The sequence below is a fragment of the Salvelinus alpinus genome, chromosome 6 (genome assembly GCF_045679555.1).
Source record: "Salvelinus alpinus chromosome 6, SLU_Salpinus.1, whole genome shotgun sequence".
Classification (NCBI taxonomy): domain Eukaryota; kingdom Metazoa; phylum Chordata; class Actinopteri; order Salmoniformes; family Salmonidae; genus Salvelinus; species Salvelinus alpinus.
Genome location: NC_092091.1, coordinates 47828027 through 47842177, shown reverse-complemented (window position 1 = coordinate 47842177; position 14151 = coordinate 47828027). Strand labels below are relative to the sequence as shown.

Below are 14151 nucleotides of genomic sequence, written 5' to 3'. Positions count from 1 at the left end.
CTAATAAACTTATCCTCTGCAGCAGAGGTAACTCTGGGTCTTCCTTTCTCGTTGCGGTACTCATGAGAGCCAGTTTCATTATAGCACTTGATGGTTTTTGCGACTGCACTTGAATAAATGTTCAAAGTTCTTGGCATTTTCCGTATTGACTGATCTTCATGTCTTAAAGTAATGATGGACTGTCATTTCTCCTTTCTTATTTGAGCTGTTCTTGCCATAATATGGACTTGGTCTTTTACCAAATAGTGCTATCTTCTGTACAGTATACCACCCCTACCTTGTCACAACACAACTGATTGGCTCAAATGCATTAAGGAAAGAAATTCCACAAATTAACTTTTAACAAGGCACACCTGTTAATTGAAATGCATTCCAGGTGACTACCCCATGAAGCTGGTTGAGAGAATGCCAAGAGTGTGCAAAGCTGTCATCAAGGCAAAGGGGGGCTACTTTGAAGAATCTCAAATCTCAAATATAATTTAATTAGTTTACACTTTTTTGGCTACCACATGATTCCATATGTGTTATTTCATAGTTTTGACATCTTCACTATTATTCTACAATGTAGAAAATAGAACAAATAAAGAAAAACCCTGGAATGAGTAGGTGTGTCCAAACTTTTGGTCCAAACTGGTACTGTAGTTCCAGGTAGTTTTAATTTAGTCCTGAAATGGAACACAACTTACCTCACTCAGTGTCATGAGGCTGTGTGTGTGTGTGTGTGTGTGTGTGTGTGTGTGTGTGTGTGTGTGTGTGTGTGTGTGTGTGTGTGTGTGTGTGTGTGTGTGTGTGTGTGTGTGTGTGTGTGTGTGTGTGTGTGTGTGTGTTATGGCTTTCACTCCTGCCAGGGAGGCCCACTCTCACCTCTTTCCCCAACTTAGAGTCCTGTTGCCATGACATCAGAGTAGATAACCCAATCAGTGTGTGTAACCTGTTTACCAGAGCTGTGACCTTTTTTACTCTGCAGTTACCACAGGAGACAGCAAACTCGCATCACAGATCACACTCACATCAGGCTCCATGAGTGGGTTCTCACTTTTTCGCTTCTATTTTGTCATTCGGTCTCTCTCTTAATCAATCTGCAAATATCTCCTCTTGTCAATTTCTGTCTTTGTTTGATCTCAGGCAAAAAAATGTGCTGTATTAGTAGGCGTATTAGTATTTCTCACCCTCTGGCCTGTACTGGGCTACGATGTTGACCGTCTGTCCAGCGTTCTTCAGAGCAGCAGCTGCCTGCTCATGGGTTGCACTGTGGAGCTCAACCCCGTTCACCTGCACACACACAGTTTGATCAATGAACAGCAAATGAACAAGGCAAGTCAATGGAGATCTACAGTCAATTTAACCTCGTCAATAATACTCATAAATCAATAAGAAATCAATAAGAGACTATCATGTTTCCGTGTGTGTGTGTGTTCTTACTGAGATGATGCGGTCTCCTTTCCGGAGCTCTCCACAGAGGTCAGCAGGTCCACCAGCCAGGATAAAGGAAATAAAGATTCCCTCTCCATCCTCTCCTCCTACTATGTTAAAACCCAGGCCTGTCGAGCCACGGTGTAACACCACCTTCCTGCGCTCCCTGAAACACACACAGAAATATAAGGGAAAGGGGGATTCCTAGTCAGTTGTACAACTGAATGCCTTTGAGTGAAATGTGTCTTCTGCATTTAACCCAACCCCTCTGAAGCAGAGACCCAACCCCTCTGAAGCTGCCATAATCGACATCCACGGCGCCCGGGGAACAGTGGATTAACTGCCTTGCTCAGGGGCAGAATGGCAGATTTTTACATTGTCAGCTCTGAGATTCAATCCAGCAACCTTTCAGTTACTGGCCCAAAGCTCTAACCACTAGGCTACCTCCCGTATATACAACATTATACACACATTGTCAGAGGTTGGTACTATACAGCCACAGCCACAGTGTAGTACAAGTACAACCCATCAAATCAGAACACACACACCTATGTACAGTACACCCTGTTACAAACTGATACACACACAAAGTCGAAGCACAGACCCAAAAGGTGAAGTTTAGTTACTCCAGTCCTATTTTTGGATGTAGCATTCCCTCTAGTGGTGATTGAGAACATTACACGTCTGTTTGGTCTGTTTGGTCTGTTACAGCCATTCTCAAAAGGCGGACCAATATCCGGACCCAGAACGTGGTCAATACGGAACGCGGGCCCCACTTTTTGGGCGGGAACTAGGTCGGTATTCGACTCCTGGTATCATATGAACACACATAAGACATGGAAAATGTGTAGAATTTCAGGAAATTAGTTTTAAAACTGGCTAAATGTTCCTTTCGCTGCATGGCATAAGGTGTACAATTACAGGAAATTATCTTTACAACTACCAACAAGAGGTGTGTGAACGATTTCACATGGGTTGCGAGGTGGGGATTTTTAACAACACCGATACATGACAATATACATCCGGTCCATTGCCACCTAGGAAATTGGTATGACTGGACCTTCTCAAATGAGTACCCCATGTCTATTATTTCTTCAGAAAGGCAGCATAGACTGGAGCAGCCAGCAGAGGACACTGCTATGCTGTGTCTTTATACTCACCATCATTACTTCACTATCCCGAGTCCATTTTACATTACGAACATTCAATGTCGTCTTGGTAAGCAACTCCAGTGTATACATTCATTGATTCACGATGGCGGAAACAGGAAATGTTTGTTTCCTTGGACTGTCGGCGTTCAGCGGTGAAAACACATTTTTATTTGCGTGCTATTAAGTGTATCATCTGTGATAAGTTCGTAGTTGTCACGGGGAAAGGTCCGATGGATACCATTAAAAGTAAGGATTATTACTCTTCATGAAGAAGTAAAACATTTGACCAAGCACCTTGAACGGAATAAGGATTCTTTGAGACTATTGCCATCTTTAAATGCTTCCTATCACAACATCCAAGAGAATCATAATGGGACCTTCCTCGACTATGATACATTTCCGCCATTGCACCCCTATACTAGCTTGAACCAGAAAATGGCTGCTCATTTTTCGACTCCAGGTGAGCGCGAATGTGTGCGTATTGGAACCAGAAAGAAGAAGAATCGTTCGAGGCGCACCTGCCTTCTTCCCTTCTTCCCCCGTGTCCGGATTTAAGATTCTCAAATCGCTTTGAGCCCCTGTCCCCGCTTTCTTCTGCCGGGGACTTAGATGCTCCCTCCATGGCTGTGGATGCCCCTCCAGCTACCTCTCCCTGTCCTAGTCAAGCAACTGCCTGGGCAAGGCCTGGACCACTTGCTATGCAGCCTTTGGTTATCAATAATAGGTTGGTAGGTAATGATCCGGCTTTTATTGACACCAGGTAATTTCGAAGCCTGACAAGGTTTGAAATTCATGCACCTAAATGTTCGCAGCCTTTGGACAAAAATGGACGACATCAAGATCTGGGCTTCCCAGGCGGATCCAGATATTTTTATTTTACCAGAAACATGGTTCTCTTAGAAAATTGTGGATTCTGAGGTTACTACTGATGGTTTTAAAGTTTTCAGGGCTGATAGCAACAACACACCATTCTATCTATACAAAAATGTACCTTTCTGTGTCTCTCTTAAAGGGTTTGTCCAGTCCTAAACAATTTGTATTTATAGCTTTAAGTCTTCAACTAGGTTATAATTCTAAAGTAACTGTTCTGGGAGTCTACCGCCATTCCTCCGCTAAGAAAGGTTTGTTAACTAGTCTCACTGATTTAATAGCTTCCTTTTCTACTTCTGAGATGTTTGTCGTAGGTGGCTTTAACCTGTCCTGGGGAACCCAAGACATACTGTTTTAAAGGATTTTTGTAATAACCTAAACCTCACTCAGTTGATTACTAAACCCACACATCCAAATCTGAGGGATTCTACTAAATCAACAAGAATTTACCTTATGTTTACAAATACTCCAGAGAAATGTGTAGCTAGTGGTGTTTTCTCCTTGGATATTAGTGATCACTGGCCTATTGTTTGTATTAGAGATGTTAGGACTCATAGGGCAAAAACCATGCATTATTACAAGGAGAAATTTGTACAATTTTACTGAACAAGCTTTTTTACATGATCTCTACCATTATGATCTTAATGGTATCTTAGCGCTCTCTCCCTCTCTCTCTGCCTCTTTCTCTCTCTGCCTCTATCTGTTTTCTTTCTTATTTGGGCAAACATTATTCCTCTCTTTCTCTCTCACTCTTTCTCTGTTTTCTTTCTCATTTCATTGCTCACGACAACAGCGAGCATGGAGAGGGAGCTAAGCAGAGTGACAAGTCAATTGGCAGCACACTCGTGTGTGTTTGTCTGCCTGTTTGTGTATGTGTCTAATCCTGTGTGTGTGTGTGTGTGTGTGTGTGTGTGTGTGTGTGTGTGTGTGTGTGTGTGTGTGTGTGTGTGTGTGTGTGTGTGTGTGTGTGTGTGTGTGTGTGTGTGTGTGTGTGTGTGTGTGTGTGTGTGTCTAGACTACATATAAATCATATTTAGTGTCTGCCTCTGTCTGTAAGATCCAGTGGATGTGTTTGAGGCTGAGAGACAGAGATGGACTGCTGTGGTCCCTGCTGTGGCCTGGCAATCTGTTCCTACTTATGACAGCACTGTATGTCTCTCTCTTGCTCTCTCTGCTGTGGCAGGAGAAACCCGCCCAAGGTGACCAGAGCTTAGCCCTGCTCACCTCCCTGCCCCCCAGACATATCTCCCCAGGAGTTACACAGCTGGCCTCCCACTAGCTTCAACACCATTCATCTTTCATAACTTTATCTGCCAATTCCAGCAGCAGGCAGAGCAAGAGAGAGAGGGCAGAGAGATAAAGAGAGATAGGGGGGAGAGAGAGAGGGCAGAGAGAGAGAGACAGGGAGAGAGGGGGCATATATAGGGAGAGAGTTAGCAGAGACAGAGAGAGGTCAAAGAAGAGCGAGAGAACAAGAGTGGGAGAGTGAGGGAAAGAAGGGGTAGATAGCTGGAGACTGACAGAGAAAGGGATGGCTGGAGGAGGAGTAGTAGAAAGATGAGGAGATACAGTGCCTTCAGAAAGTTTTCATACCCCTTGATATATTCCACATTTTGTTGTTAGAGCCTGAATTCAAAATGGATGAAATAAAATAAAAATCACCCATCTACACACAAAACCCCATAGCGACAACGTGAAACATGTTTGCTAATTTATTGAAAATGAAATACAGAAATATCTAATTTATCACACCCCTGAGTAAATACAGTTAAAGTCAGAAGTTTACATACACCTTAGCCAAATACATTTACTCAGTTTTTAACAATTCCTGGTATTTCATCCTAGTAAACATTCCCTGTCTTAGGTCAGTTAGGATCACCACTTTATTTTAAGAATGTGAAATGTCAGAATAATAGTAGAGAGAATGATTTCTTTCAGCTTTTATTTCTTTCATCACATTCCCAGTGCGTCAGATGTTTACATACACTCAATTAGTATTTGGTAGCATTGTTTAACTTGGGTCAAACGTTTCGAGTAGCCTTCCACAAGCTTCCCACAATAAGTTGGGTGAATGTTGGGCCATTCCTCCTCACAGAGCTGGTGTAACTGAGTCAGGTTTGTAGGCCTCCATGCTCGCACACGCTTTTTCAGTTCTGTCCGCAAATTTTCTATAGGATTGAGGTCAGGGCTTGTGATGGCCACTCCAATACCTTGACTTTGTTGTCTTTAAGCCATTTTGCCACAACTTTGGAAGTATGCTTGGGGTCATTGTCCATTTGGAAGACCCATTTGCGACCAAGCTTTAACTTCCTGACTGATGTCTTGAGATGTTGCTTCAATATATCCACATAATTTTCGTTCCTCATGATGCCATCTACTTTGTGAACTGCACCAGTCCAGGGGCAATAAAGTCCTAGACCACTGTTATTCTACCCACAAGCAAGCATACAAGGCCCTGCCTTGTCCGCCATTTGGCAAATTAGATCATGCCTCCTTAATCTTGCTTCCTGTTTACAAGCAAAACAGGAAGTACCCATGATTCGGTCCGTTGAGAAATGGTCACCAGAATCAGAGATTATGCTACAGGACTGCTTTGATAGCACTGATTGGAATGTTACGAGACTCCGCCGATAACATTGACAGGCTAACTACGTCCAAAGCCGGGTTCATTAGAAAATGTATGGGCGACATTGTCCCCATGGTGAGGGTTCGCTGCTTCCCCAATCAAAATACCTGGATTAACACGGAGGTTGAAGCTAAACTAAACTAAAGGACAGGGCTACCACACACAGAGCTATCGTAGACAACCCTGAGGCTATGGACGAGGACAGGAATAAGTACAAGAAGTCCCGCTATGACCTCTGCAGAGTCATCAAACGAACAAAAGGACAATATAAAAATAAGGCTGAATCATACAGGATCCGACGCCGGCTGTATGTGGCAGGGGCTACATACCATTACGGATTACAAAGGAAGACTCAACCGTGATCTGCCCAACAATGCCTCTCTACCAGACGAACTTAATTCATTTCATGCAAGCTTTGACAACATTGTGCGGGGTGTGAGGGCGGTTACCGACCCAGAGGATTGAGTGATCTTGCTCTCCGAGGCCGACGTGAAAAAGGTCTTTAAATCAGGTCAACATCCGCAAGGCTGCGGGGCCCGACAATATTCCAGAGCGCATTCACATCACTGACAATCTGAAATGGTCCACTCCACACAGACAGTGTGAACAGCGCCTCTTCAACGTCAGGGGGCTGAAGAAATTCGGCTTGGCTCCTAAGACCCTCAAACTTTTACAAATGCAAAATTGAGAGCATCCTGTCGGGCTGTATCAACGCCTGGTATGGCAACTGCACTGCCCGCAACCGCACGGCTCTCGAGAGGGTACCCTGACTGCACTCAAGGACATCTACAGCACCCAATGTCACAGAATGGTCAAAAAGCTCATCAACCACCTGAGCCACGGCCTGCTCACCCCGCTATCATCCAGAACGTGAGGTCAGTACAGCTGCATCAAAGCTGGGCCCGTGAGACTGAAAAACAGCTTCTATCTCAAGACCATCAGACTGTTAAATAGCCATCACTATCTGGCCTCTACCCAGTACCCTGACCTGAACTTAGTCACTGTCATTAGCTGGCTACCACCCGGTTACTCAACCCTGCACCTTAGAGGCTGCTGCCCTATGTACAGTGCATTCGGAAAGTATTCAGACCCCTTCCTTTTTCCCCCATTTTGTTACGTTACACCCTTATTCTAAAATGTATTCAATTATTTGTTTTCCCTCATCAATCTACACACAATACCCCATAATCAAAGCGAAAACAGGTTTTAGAAATTTTTGCAAATGTATTAAATATAAAAACATACCTTATTTACGTAAGTATTCAGACCCTTTGCTATGAGACTCGAAATTGAGCTCAGGTGCATCTTGTTTCCATTGATCATCCTTGAGATGTTTTTACAACTTATTTGGAGTCCACCTGTGGTAAATTCAATTGATTGGGCATGATTTGGAAAGGCACACGCCCATCTATGTAAAGGTTGACAGTGCATTGCAGAGCAAAAACCAAGCCGTGAGGTCGAAGGAATTGTCCATAGAGCTCAGAGACAGGATTGTGTCAAGGCACAGATCTGGGCAGTTCACCCAGAACATTGTTTTGAGAACTGAAAGGGGTGTCTCAGTTTCAAGGTCTCAGCATGGAGAGAAGACGCTGTGTGAGGTATTGGTCGGTTACATGCATGAACCAAAAGTTAATGATGAATTAATTATGAATAATGTAAATCATGCAAATATAACTTGTCTGTGTTTGCAGTTTATAAGAGAACTAATGGGACTGCCCCAACGGAACCCCCGACTGACGTGTACTATCGTGCATTAAGTTTGTTGGAACCTCTCCGGCTTCCTGATAATAAAAAATTATTGACTTCCGGTGTCCCTGGTGGTAATTTCCACAACAGTCACTCTGACAGAGCTCCAGAGTTCCTATGTGGAGATGGGAGAACCTTCCAGAAGGACAGCCATCTCTGCAGCAATCCACCAATCAGGCCTTTATGGTAGATTGACCAGACGGAAGCCACTCCTCGGGAAAAGGCACATGATAGCCCACATGGAGTTGCCAAAAGGCACCTAAAGGACTTTCAGACCATGAGAAACAAGATTCTCTAGTTTGATGAAACCACGATTGAACACTTTGGCCTGAATGCCAAGAATCACATCTGGAGGAAACCTGGCACCTTCAATACGGTGAAGGATGGTGGTGGCAGCAGCGTCATGCTGTGGAGATGTTTTTCAGCGGCAAGGACTGGGAGACTAGTCAGGGTCAAGGGAAAGATGAACAGAGCAAAGTACAGAGAGATCCATGATGAAAACCTGCTCAAGAGCCCTCAGGACCTCAGACTGGAGTGAAGGTTTACCTTCCAACAGGACAACAACCCTAAGCACACAGCCACCCGATCAAACATCTCTGAAGAGACCAGAAGATAGCTGTGCAGCAACGCTCCCCATCCAACCTGACAGAGCTTGAGAAGATCTGCAGAGAAGAATGGGAGAAACTCCCCAAATACAGGTGTGCCAAGCTTGTAGCCTCATACCCAAGAAGACTCAAGGCTGTAATCGCTGCCAAAAATACTGAGTAAAGGGTTTGAATATTTTTGTTAACGTGATTTTATTTTTTATAAATTAACAACATTTTCTAAAAACCTATTATTACTTTGTCATTATGGGGTATTGTGTTTTTTTTAATTTTTTTTTATTTCACCTTTATTTAACCAGGTAGGCTAGTTGAGAACAAGTTCTCATTTGCAACTGCGACCTGGCCAAGATAAAGCATAGCAGTGTGAACAGACAACACAGAGTTACACATGGAGTAAACAATAAACAAGTCAATAACATGGTAGAAAAAAAGAGAATCTATATACAATGTGTGCAAAAGGCATGAGGTAGGCAATAAATCGAATAATTACAATTTAGCAGATTAACACTGGAGTGATAAATCATCAGATGATCATGTGCAAGAAGAGATACTGGTGTGCAAAAGAGCAGAAAAGTAAATAAATAAAAGCAGTATGGGGGGTGAGGTAGGTAAATTGGGTGGGTAGTTTACAGATGGACTATGTACAGCTGCAGCGATCGGTTAGCTGCTCGGATAGCAGATTTTTAAAGTTGTTGAGGGAGATAAAAGTCTCCAACTTCAGAGATTTTTGCAATTCGTTCCAGTCGCAGGCAGCAGAGAACTGGAAGGAAAGGCGTCCAAATGAGGTTTTGGCTTTAGGGATGATCAGTGAGATACACCTGCTGGAGCGCGTGCTGCGGGTGGGTGTAGCCATCGTGACCAGTGAACTGAGATAAGGCGGCACTTTACCTAGCATAGCCTTGTAGATGACCTGGAGCCAGTGGGTCTGACGACGAACATGTAGCGAGGGCCAGCCGACTAGGGCATACAGGTCGCAGTGGTGGGTCGTATAAGGTGCTTTAGTAACAAAACGAATGGCACTGTGATAAACTGCATCCAGTTTGCTGAGTAGAGTATTGGAAGCTATTTTGTAGATGACATCGCCGAAGTCGAGGATCGGTAGGATAGTCAGTTTTACTAGGGTAAGTTTGGCGGCGTGAGTGAAGGAGGCTTTGTTGCGGAATAGAAAGCCGATTCTTGATTTGATTTTGGATTGGAGATGTTTGATATGAGTCTGGAAGGAGAGTTTGCAGTCTAGCCAGACACCTAGGTACTTATAGATGTCCACATATTCTAGGTCGGAACCGTCCAGGGTGGTGATGCTAGTCGGGCGTGCGGGTGCAGGCAGCGAACGGTTGAAAAGCATGCATTTGGTTTTACTAGCGTTTAAGAGCAGTTGGAGGCCACGGAAGGAGTGTTGTATGGCATTGAAGCTCGTTTGGAGGTTAGATAGCACAGTGTCCAAGGAAGGGCCGGAAGTATATAGAATGGTGTCGTCTGCGTAGAGGTGGATCAGGGAATCGCCCGCAGCAAGAGCAACATCATTGATGTATACAGAGAAAAGAGTCGGCCCGAGAATTGAACCCTGTGGTACCCCCATAGAGACTGCCAGAGGACCGGACAACATGCCCTCCGATTTGACACACTGAACTCTGTCTGCAAAGTAGTTGGTGAACCAGGCAAGGCAGTCATTAGAAAAACCGAGGCTACTGAGTCTGCCGATAAGAATATGGTGATTGACAGAGTCGAAAGCCTTGGCCAGGTCGATGAAGACGGCTGCACAGTAATGTCTTTTATCGATGGCGGTTATGATATCGTTTAGTACCTTGAGCGTGGCTGAGGTGCACCCGTGACCGGCTCGGAAACCGGATTGCACAGCGGAGAAGGTACGGTGGGATTCGAGATGGTCAGTGATCTGTTTGTTGACTTGGCTTTCGAAGACCTTAGATAGGCAGGGCAGGATGGATATAGGTCTGTAACAGTTTGGGTCCAGGGTGTCTCCCCCTTTGAAGAGGGGGATGACCGCAGCAGCTTTCCAATCCTTGGGGATCTCAGATGATACGAAGGAGAGGTTGAACAGGCTGGTAATAGCGGGTGCGACAATGGCGGCGGACAGTTTCAGAAATAGGGGGTCCAGATTGTCAAGCCCAGCTGATTTGTATGGGTCCAGGTTTTCCAGCTCTTTCAGAACATCTGCTATCTGGATATGGGTAAAGGAGAAGCTGGGGAGGCTTGGGCGAGTAGCAGCGGGGGGGGCGGGGCTGTTGGTCAAGGTTGGAGTCGCCAGGAGGAAGGCATGGCCAGCCATTGAGAAATGTTTGTTGAAGTTTTCGATTATCACGGACTTATCAGTGGTGACCGTGTTACCTAGCCTCAGTGCAGTGGGCAGCTGGGAGGAGGTGCTCTTGTTTTCCATGGACTTTACAGTATCCCAGAACTTTTTGGAGTTAGAGCTACAGGATGCAAATTTCTGCTTGAAAAAGCTGGCCTTTGCTTTCCTGACTGACTGCGTGTATTGGTTCCTGACTTCCCTGAACAGTTGCATATCGCGGGGGCTCTTCGATGCTATTGCAGTTCGCCACAGGATGTTTTTGTGCTGGTCGAGGGCAGTCAGGTCTGGAGTGAACCAAGGGCTATATCTGTTCTTGGTTCTGCATTTTTTGAACGGAGCATGCTTGTCTAATATGGTGAGGAAGTAACTTTTAAAGAATGACCAGGCATCCTCAACTGACGGGATGAGGTCAATATCCTTCCAGGGTACCCGGGCCAGGTCGATTAGAAAGGCCTGCTCGCAGAAGTGTTTTAGGGAGCGTTTGACAGTGATGAGGGGTGGTCGTTTGACCGCGGACCCGTGGCGGATACAGGCAATGAGGCAGTGATCGCTGAGATCTTGATTGAAGACAGCAGAGGTGTATTTGGAGGGCAGGTTGGTCAGGATAATGTCTATTAGGGTGCCCATGTTTACGGATTTAGGGTTGTACCTGGTGGGTTCCTTGATGATTTGTGTGAGATTGAGGGCATCAAGCTTGGATTGTAGGACTGCCGGGGTGTTAAGCATATCCCAGTTTAGGTCACCTAACAGAACAAACTCTGAAGCTAGATGGGGAGCGATCAATTCACAGATGGTGTCCCCTTTCATGAGCCTCTACCCCGGGTCCGGGATCACCCCCCACCCCCCCACACACTGATTAGCATAGCTAGCATAGCTTCACAAGTAGATAGTAGCATCTAAATATCATTAAATCACAAGTCCAAGACACCAGATGAAAGATACAGATCTTGTGAATAAACCCATCATTTCTGTTTTTTTAAATGTTTTACAGGGAAGACACAATATGTAAATCTATTAGCTAAACACGTTAGCAAAATACACAATTTCTTTGTCCACCATTTTTTCTCTCCACCAGTAGCTATCACCAATTCGGCTAAACTAAGATATTGATAGCCACTAACCAAGAAAAAAACTCATCAGATGACAGTCTGATAACATATTTATGGTATAGGATAGGTTTTGTTAGAGAAATGTGCATATTTCAGGTAGAAATCACAGTTTACAATTGCACCCACCATCACAACTCGACTAGAATTACTAAAGAGAGCAACGTGTATGACCAATTTACTCATCATAAAACATTTCATAAAAATAGACAAAGCATAGCAATGGAAAGACACAGTTCTTGTGAATTCAGACAATATTTCAGATTTTCTAAGCGTTTTACAGCGAAAACACAATAAATCGATAAGTTAGCATACCACATGTGCAAACGTTACCAGAGCATCGATTCAAGCCAAAGAGAGCTATAACGTAATCATCGCCAAAATATATAAATTTTTTCACTAACCTTCTCAGAATTCTTCCGATGACACTCCTGTAACATCATTTTACAACATACATATACAGTTTGTTCGAAAATGTGCATATTTAGCCATACAAAACCGTGGTTACACAATGAAAATAGTAGGAAATCAAGCCTCAAAATGTCGGACGTCATCTTTCAGAGTGATCTAGTTTAATCGAAAGCTAATCATATACTTGACTAAAAAATACAGGGTTGACAGGAATCGAAAGACAAATTAGTTCTTAATGCAATCGCTGATTTACATTTCTAAAATTATCCTTACTTTCTTATACAGCGTTCGCCAAGAGAAGCTATAACAAACAAAATGGCGTAATATGCGTTTAAAATATTTCGACAGAACAACGATTTATCATATTAAATATTTCTTACTATGAGGTGATTTTCCATCAGATTCTTGGGCAATGTATCCTTTCTTGGGTCTAATCTTCTTTTGGTCGATAGATGTCCTCTGTCCTTCGAAATGTCCACTAACGATCGAACGGGACCCCGAAACGTGCCCAAAGTTTCAGAGTGCACGACAAAGAAATTCCTCAAAATCGCACTAAACGGATATAAATTGCTATAAAACGGTTCAAATTAACTACATTATGATGTTTTTAACAACTATAACGACTAAAAACATGACCGGAGAAATATCACTGGCTAAACAACCATTTGGAAGGAGGCAGGTCTGATGTCCATCTTGCGCAAGACGCATGCAGGAAGAGAACAGTACTTCCAGGAAGAGAACAGTACTTCGAATCCATTCAAAGCGTGATGACGTACTGACACCCAGAGGAAGACGTAGGCAGTGTCGGTTTCTCCATAGCATCTACAGGCACCTTAAAACCGACCCCAGATCAGGGGTCAAAATTTCTGAAATCTGACTCCCTGTCAGGAAAAGTGCTGTAGAAGTAGTTCTGTACCACTCAGAGACAAAATTCCAACGGCTATAGAAACTAGAAAGTGTTTTCTATCCAATAATAACAATAATATGCATATTGTACGATCAAGAATTGAGCACGAGGCAGTTTAATTTGGAGACCAAAAAATGCTAATGCGGAACAGCACCCCCTATAGTTGCAAGAAGTTAAGCATATCCCAGTTTAGGTCACCTAACAGAACAAACTCTGAAGCTAGATGGGGAGCGATCAATTCACAGATGGTGTCCAGGGCACAGCTGGGAGCTGAGGGGGGTCGGTAGCAGGCGGCAACAGTGAGAGACTTATTTCTGGAGAGATTAATTTTTAAAATTAGAAGTTCGAACTGTTTGGGCATAGACCTGGAAAGTATGACAGAACTTTGCAGGCTATCTCTGCAGTAGATTGCAACTCCTCCCCCTTTGGCAGTTCTATCTTGACGGAAAGTGTTATAGTTGGGTATGGAAATCCCAGAATTTTTGGTGGCCTTCCTAAGCCAGGATTCGGAAACGGCAAGGACATCAGGGTTGGCAGAGTGTGCTAAAGCGGTGAGTAAGGCAAACTTAGGGAGGAGGCTTCTGATGTTGACATGCATGAGGCCAAGGCTTTTTCGATCACAGAAGTCAACAAATGAGGGTGACTGGGGACATGCAGGGCCTGGGTTTACCTCCACATCACCCGAGGAACAGAGGAGTAGTAGGATGAGGGTGCGGCTAAAGGCTATCAAAACTGGTCGCCTAGAGCGTTGGGGACAAAGAATAAAAGGAGCAGATTTATGGGCGTGGTAGAATAGATTCTGGGCATAATGTGCAGACAGGGGTATGGTGGGGCACGGGTACAGCGGAGGCAAGCCCAGGCACTGGGTGATGATAAGAGAGGTTGTATCTCTGGACATGCTGGTCTCAATGGGTGAGGTCACCGCATGTGTGGGGGGTGGGACAAAGGAGGTATCAGAGGTACGGAGAGTGGAACTACGGGGTCCATTGCAAACCAAAACAATGA

At 44.3% G+C, this 14151-nt stretch overlaps 1 protein-coding gene across 3 annotated transcripts in view; it reads right to left on the bottom strand.

Moving 5' to 3' along the window:
* LOC139578766 (discs large homolog 1-like protein) overlaps nucleotides 1–14151 on the bottom strand; it is a 215148-nt gene that overhangs the window by 79925 nt on the left and 121072 nt on the right. For all 3 annotated transcript variants that reach the window (XM_071406763.1, XM_071406762.1, XM_071406764.1), the window contains 2 exons: nucleotides 1423–1579; nucleotides 1170–1272 (listed from right to left, as the gene is read on the bottom strand). In XM_071406763.1, coding sequence (XP_071262864.1) covers nucleotides 1170–1272; nucleotides 1423–1579 — 260 coding nt within the window. The remainder of the gene's footprint in view (nucleotides 1–1169; nucleotides 1273–1422; nucleotides 1580–14151) is intronic.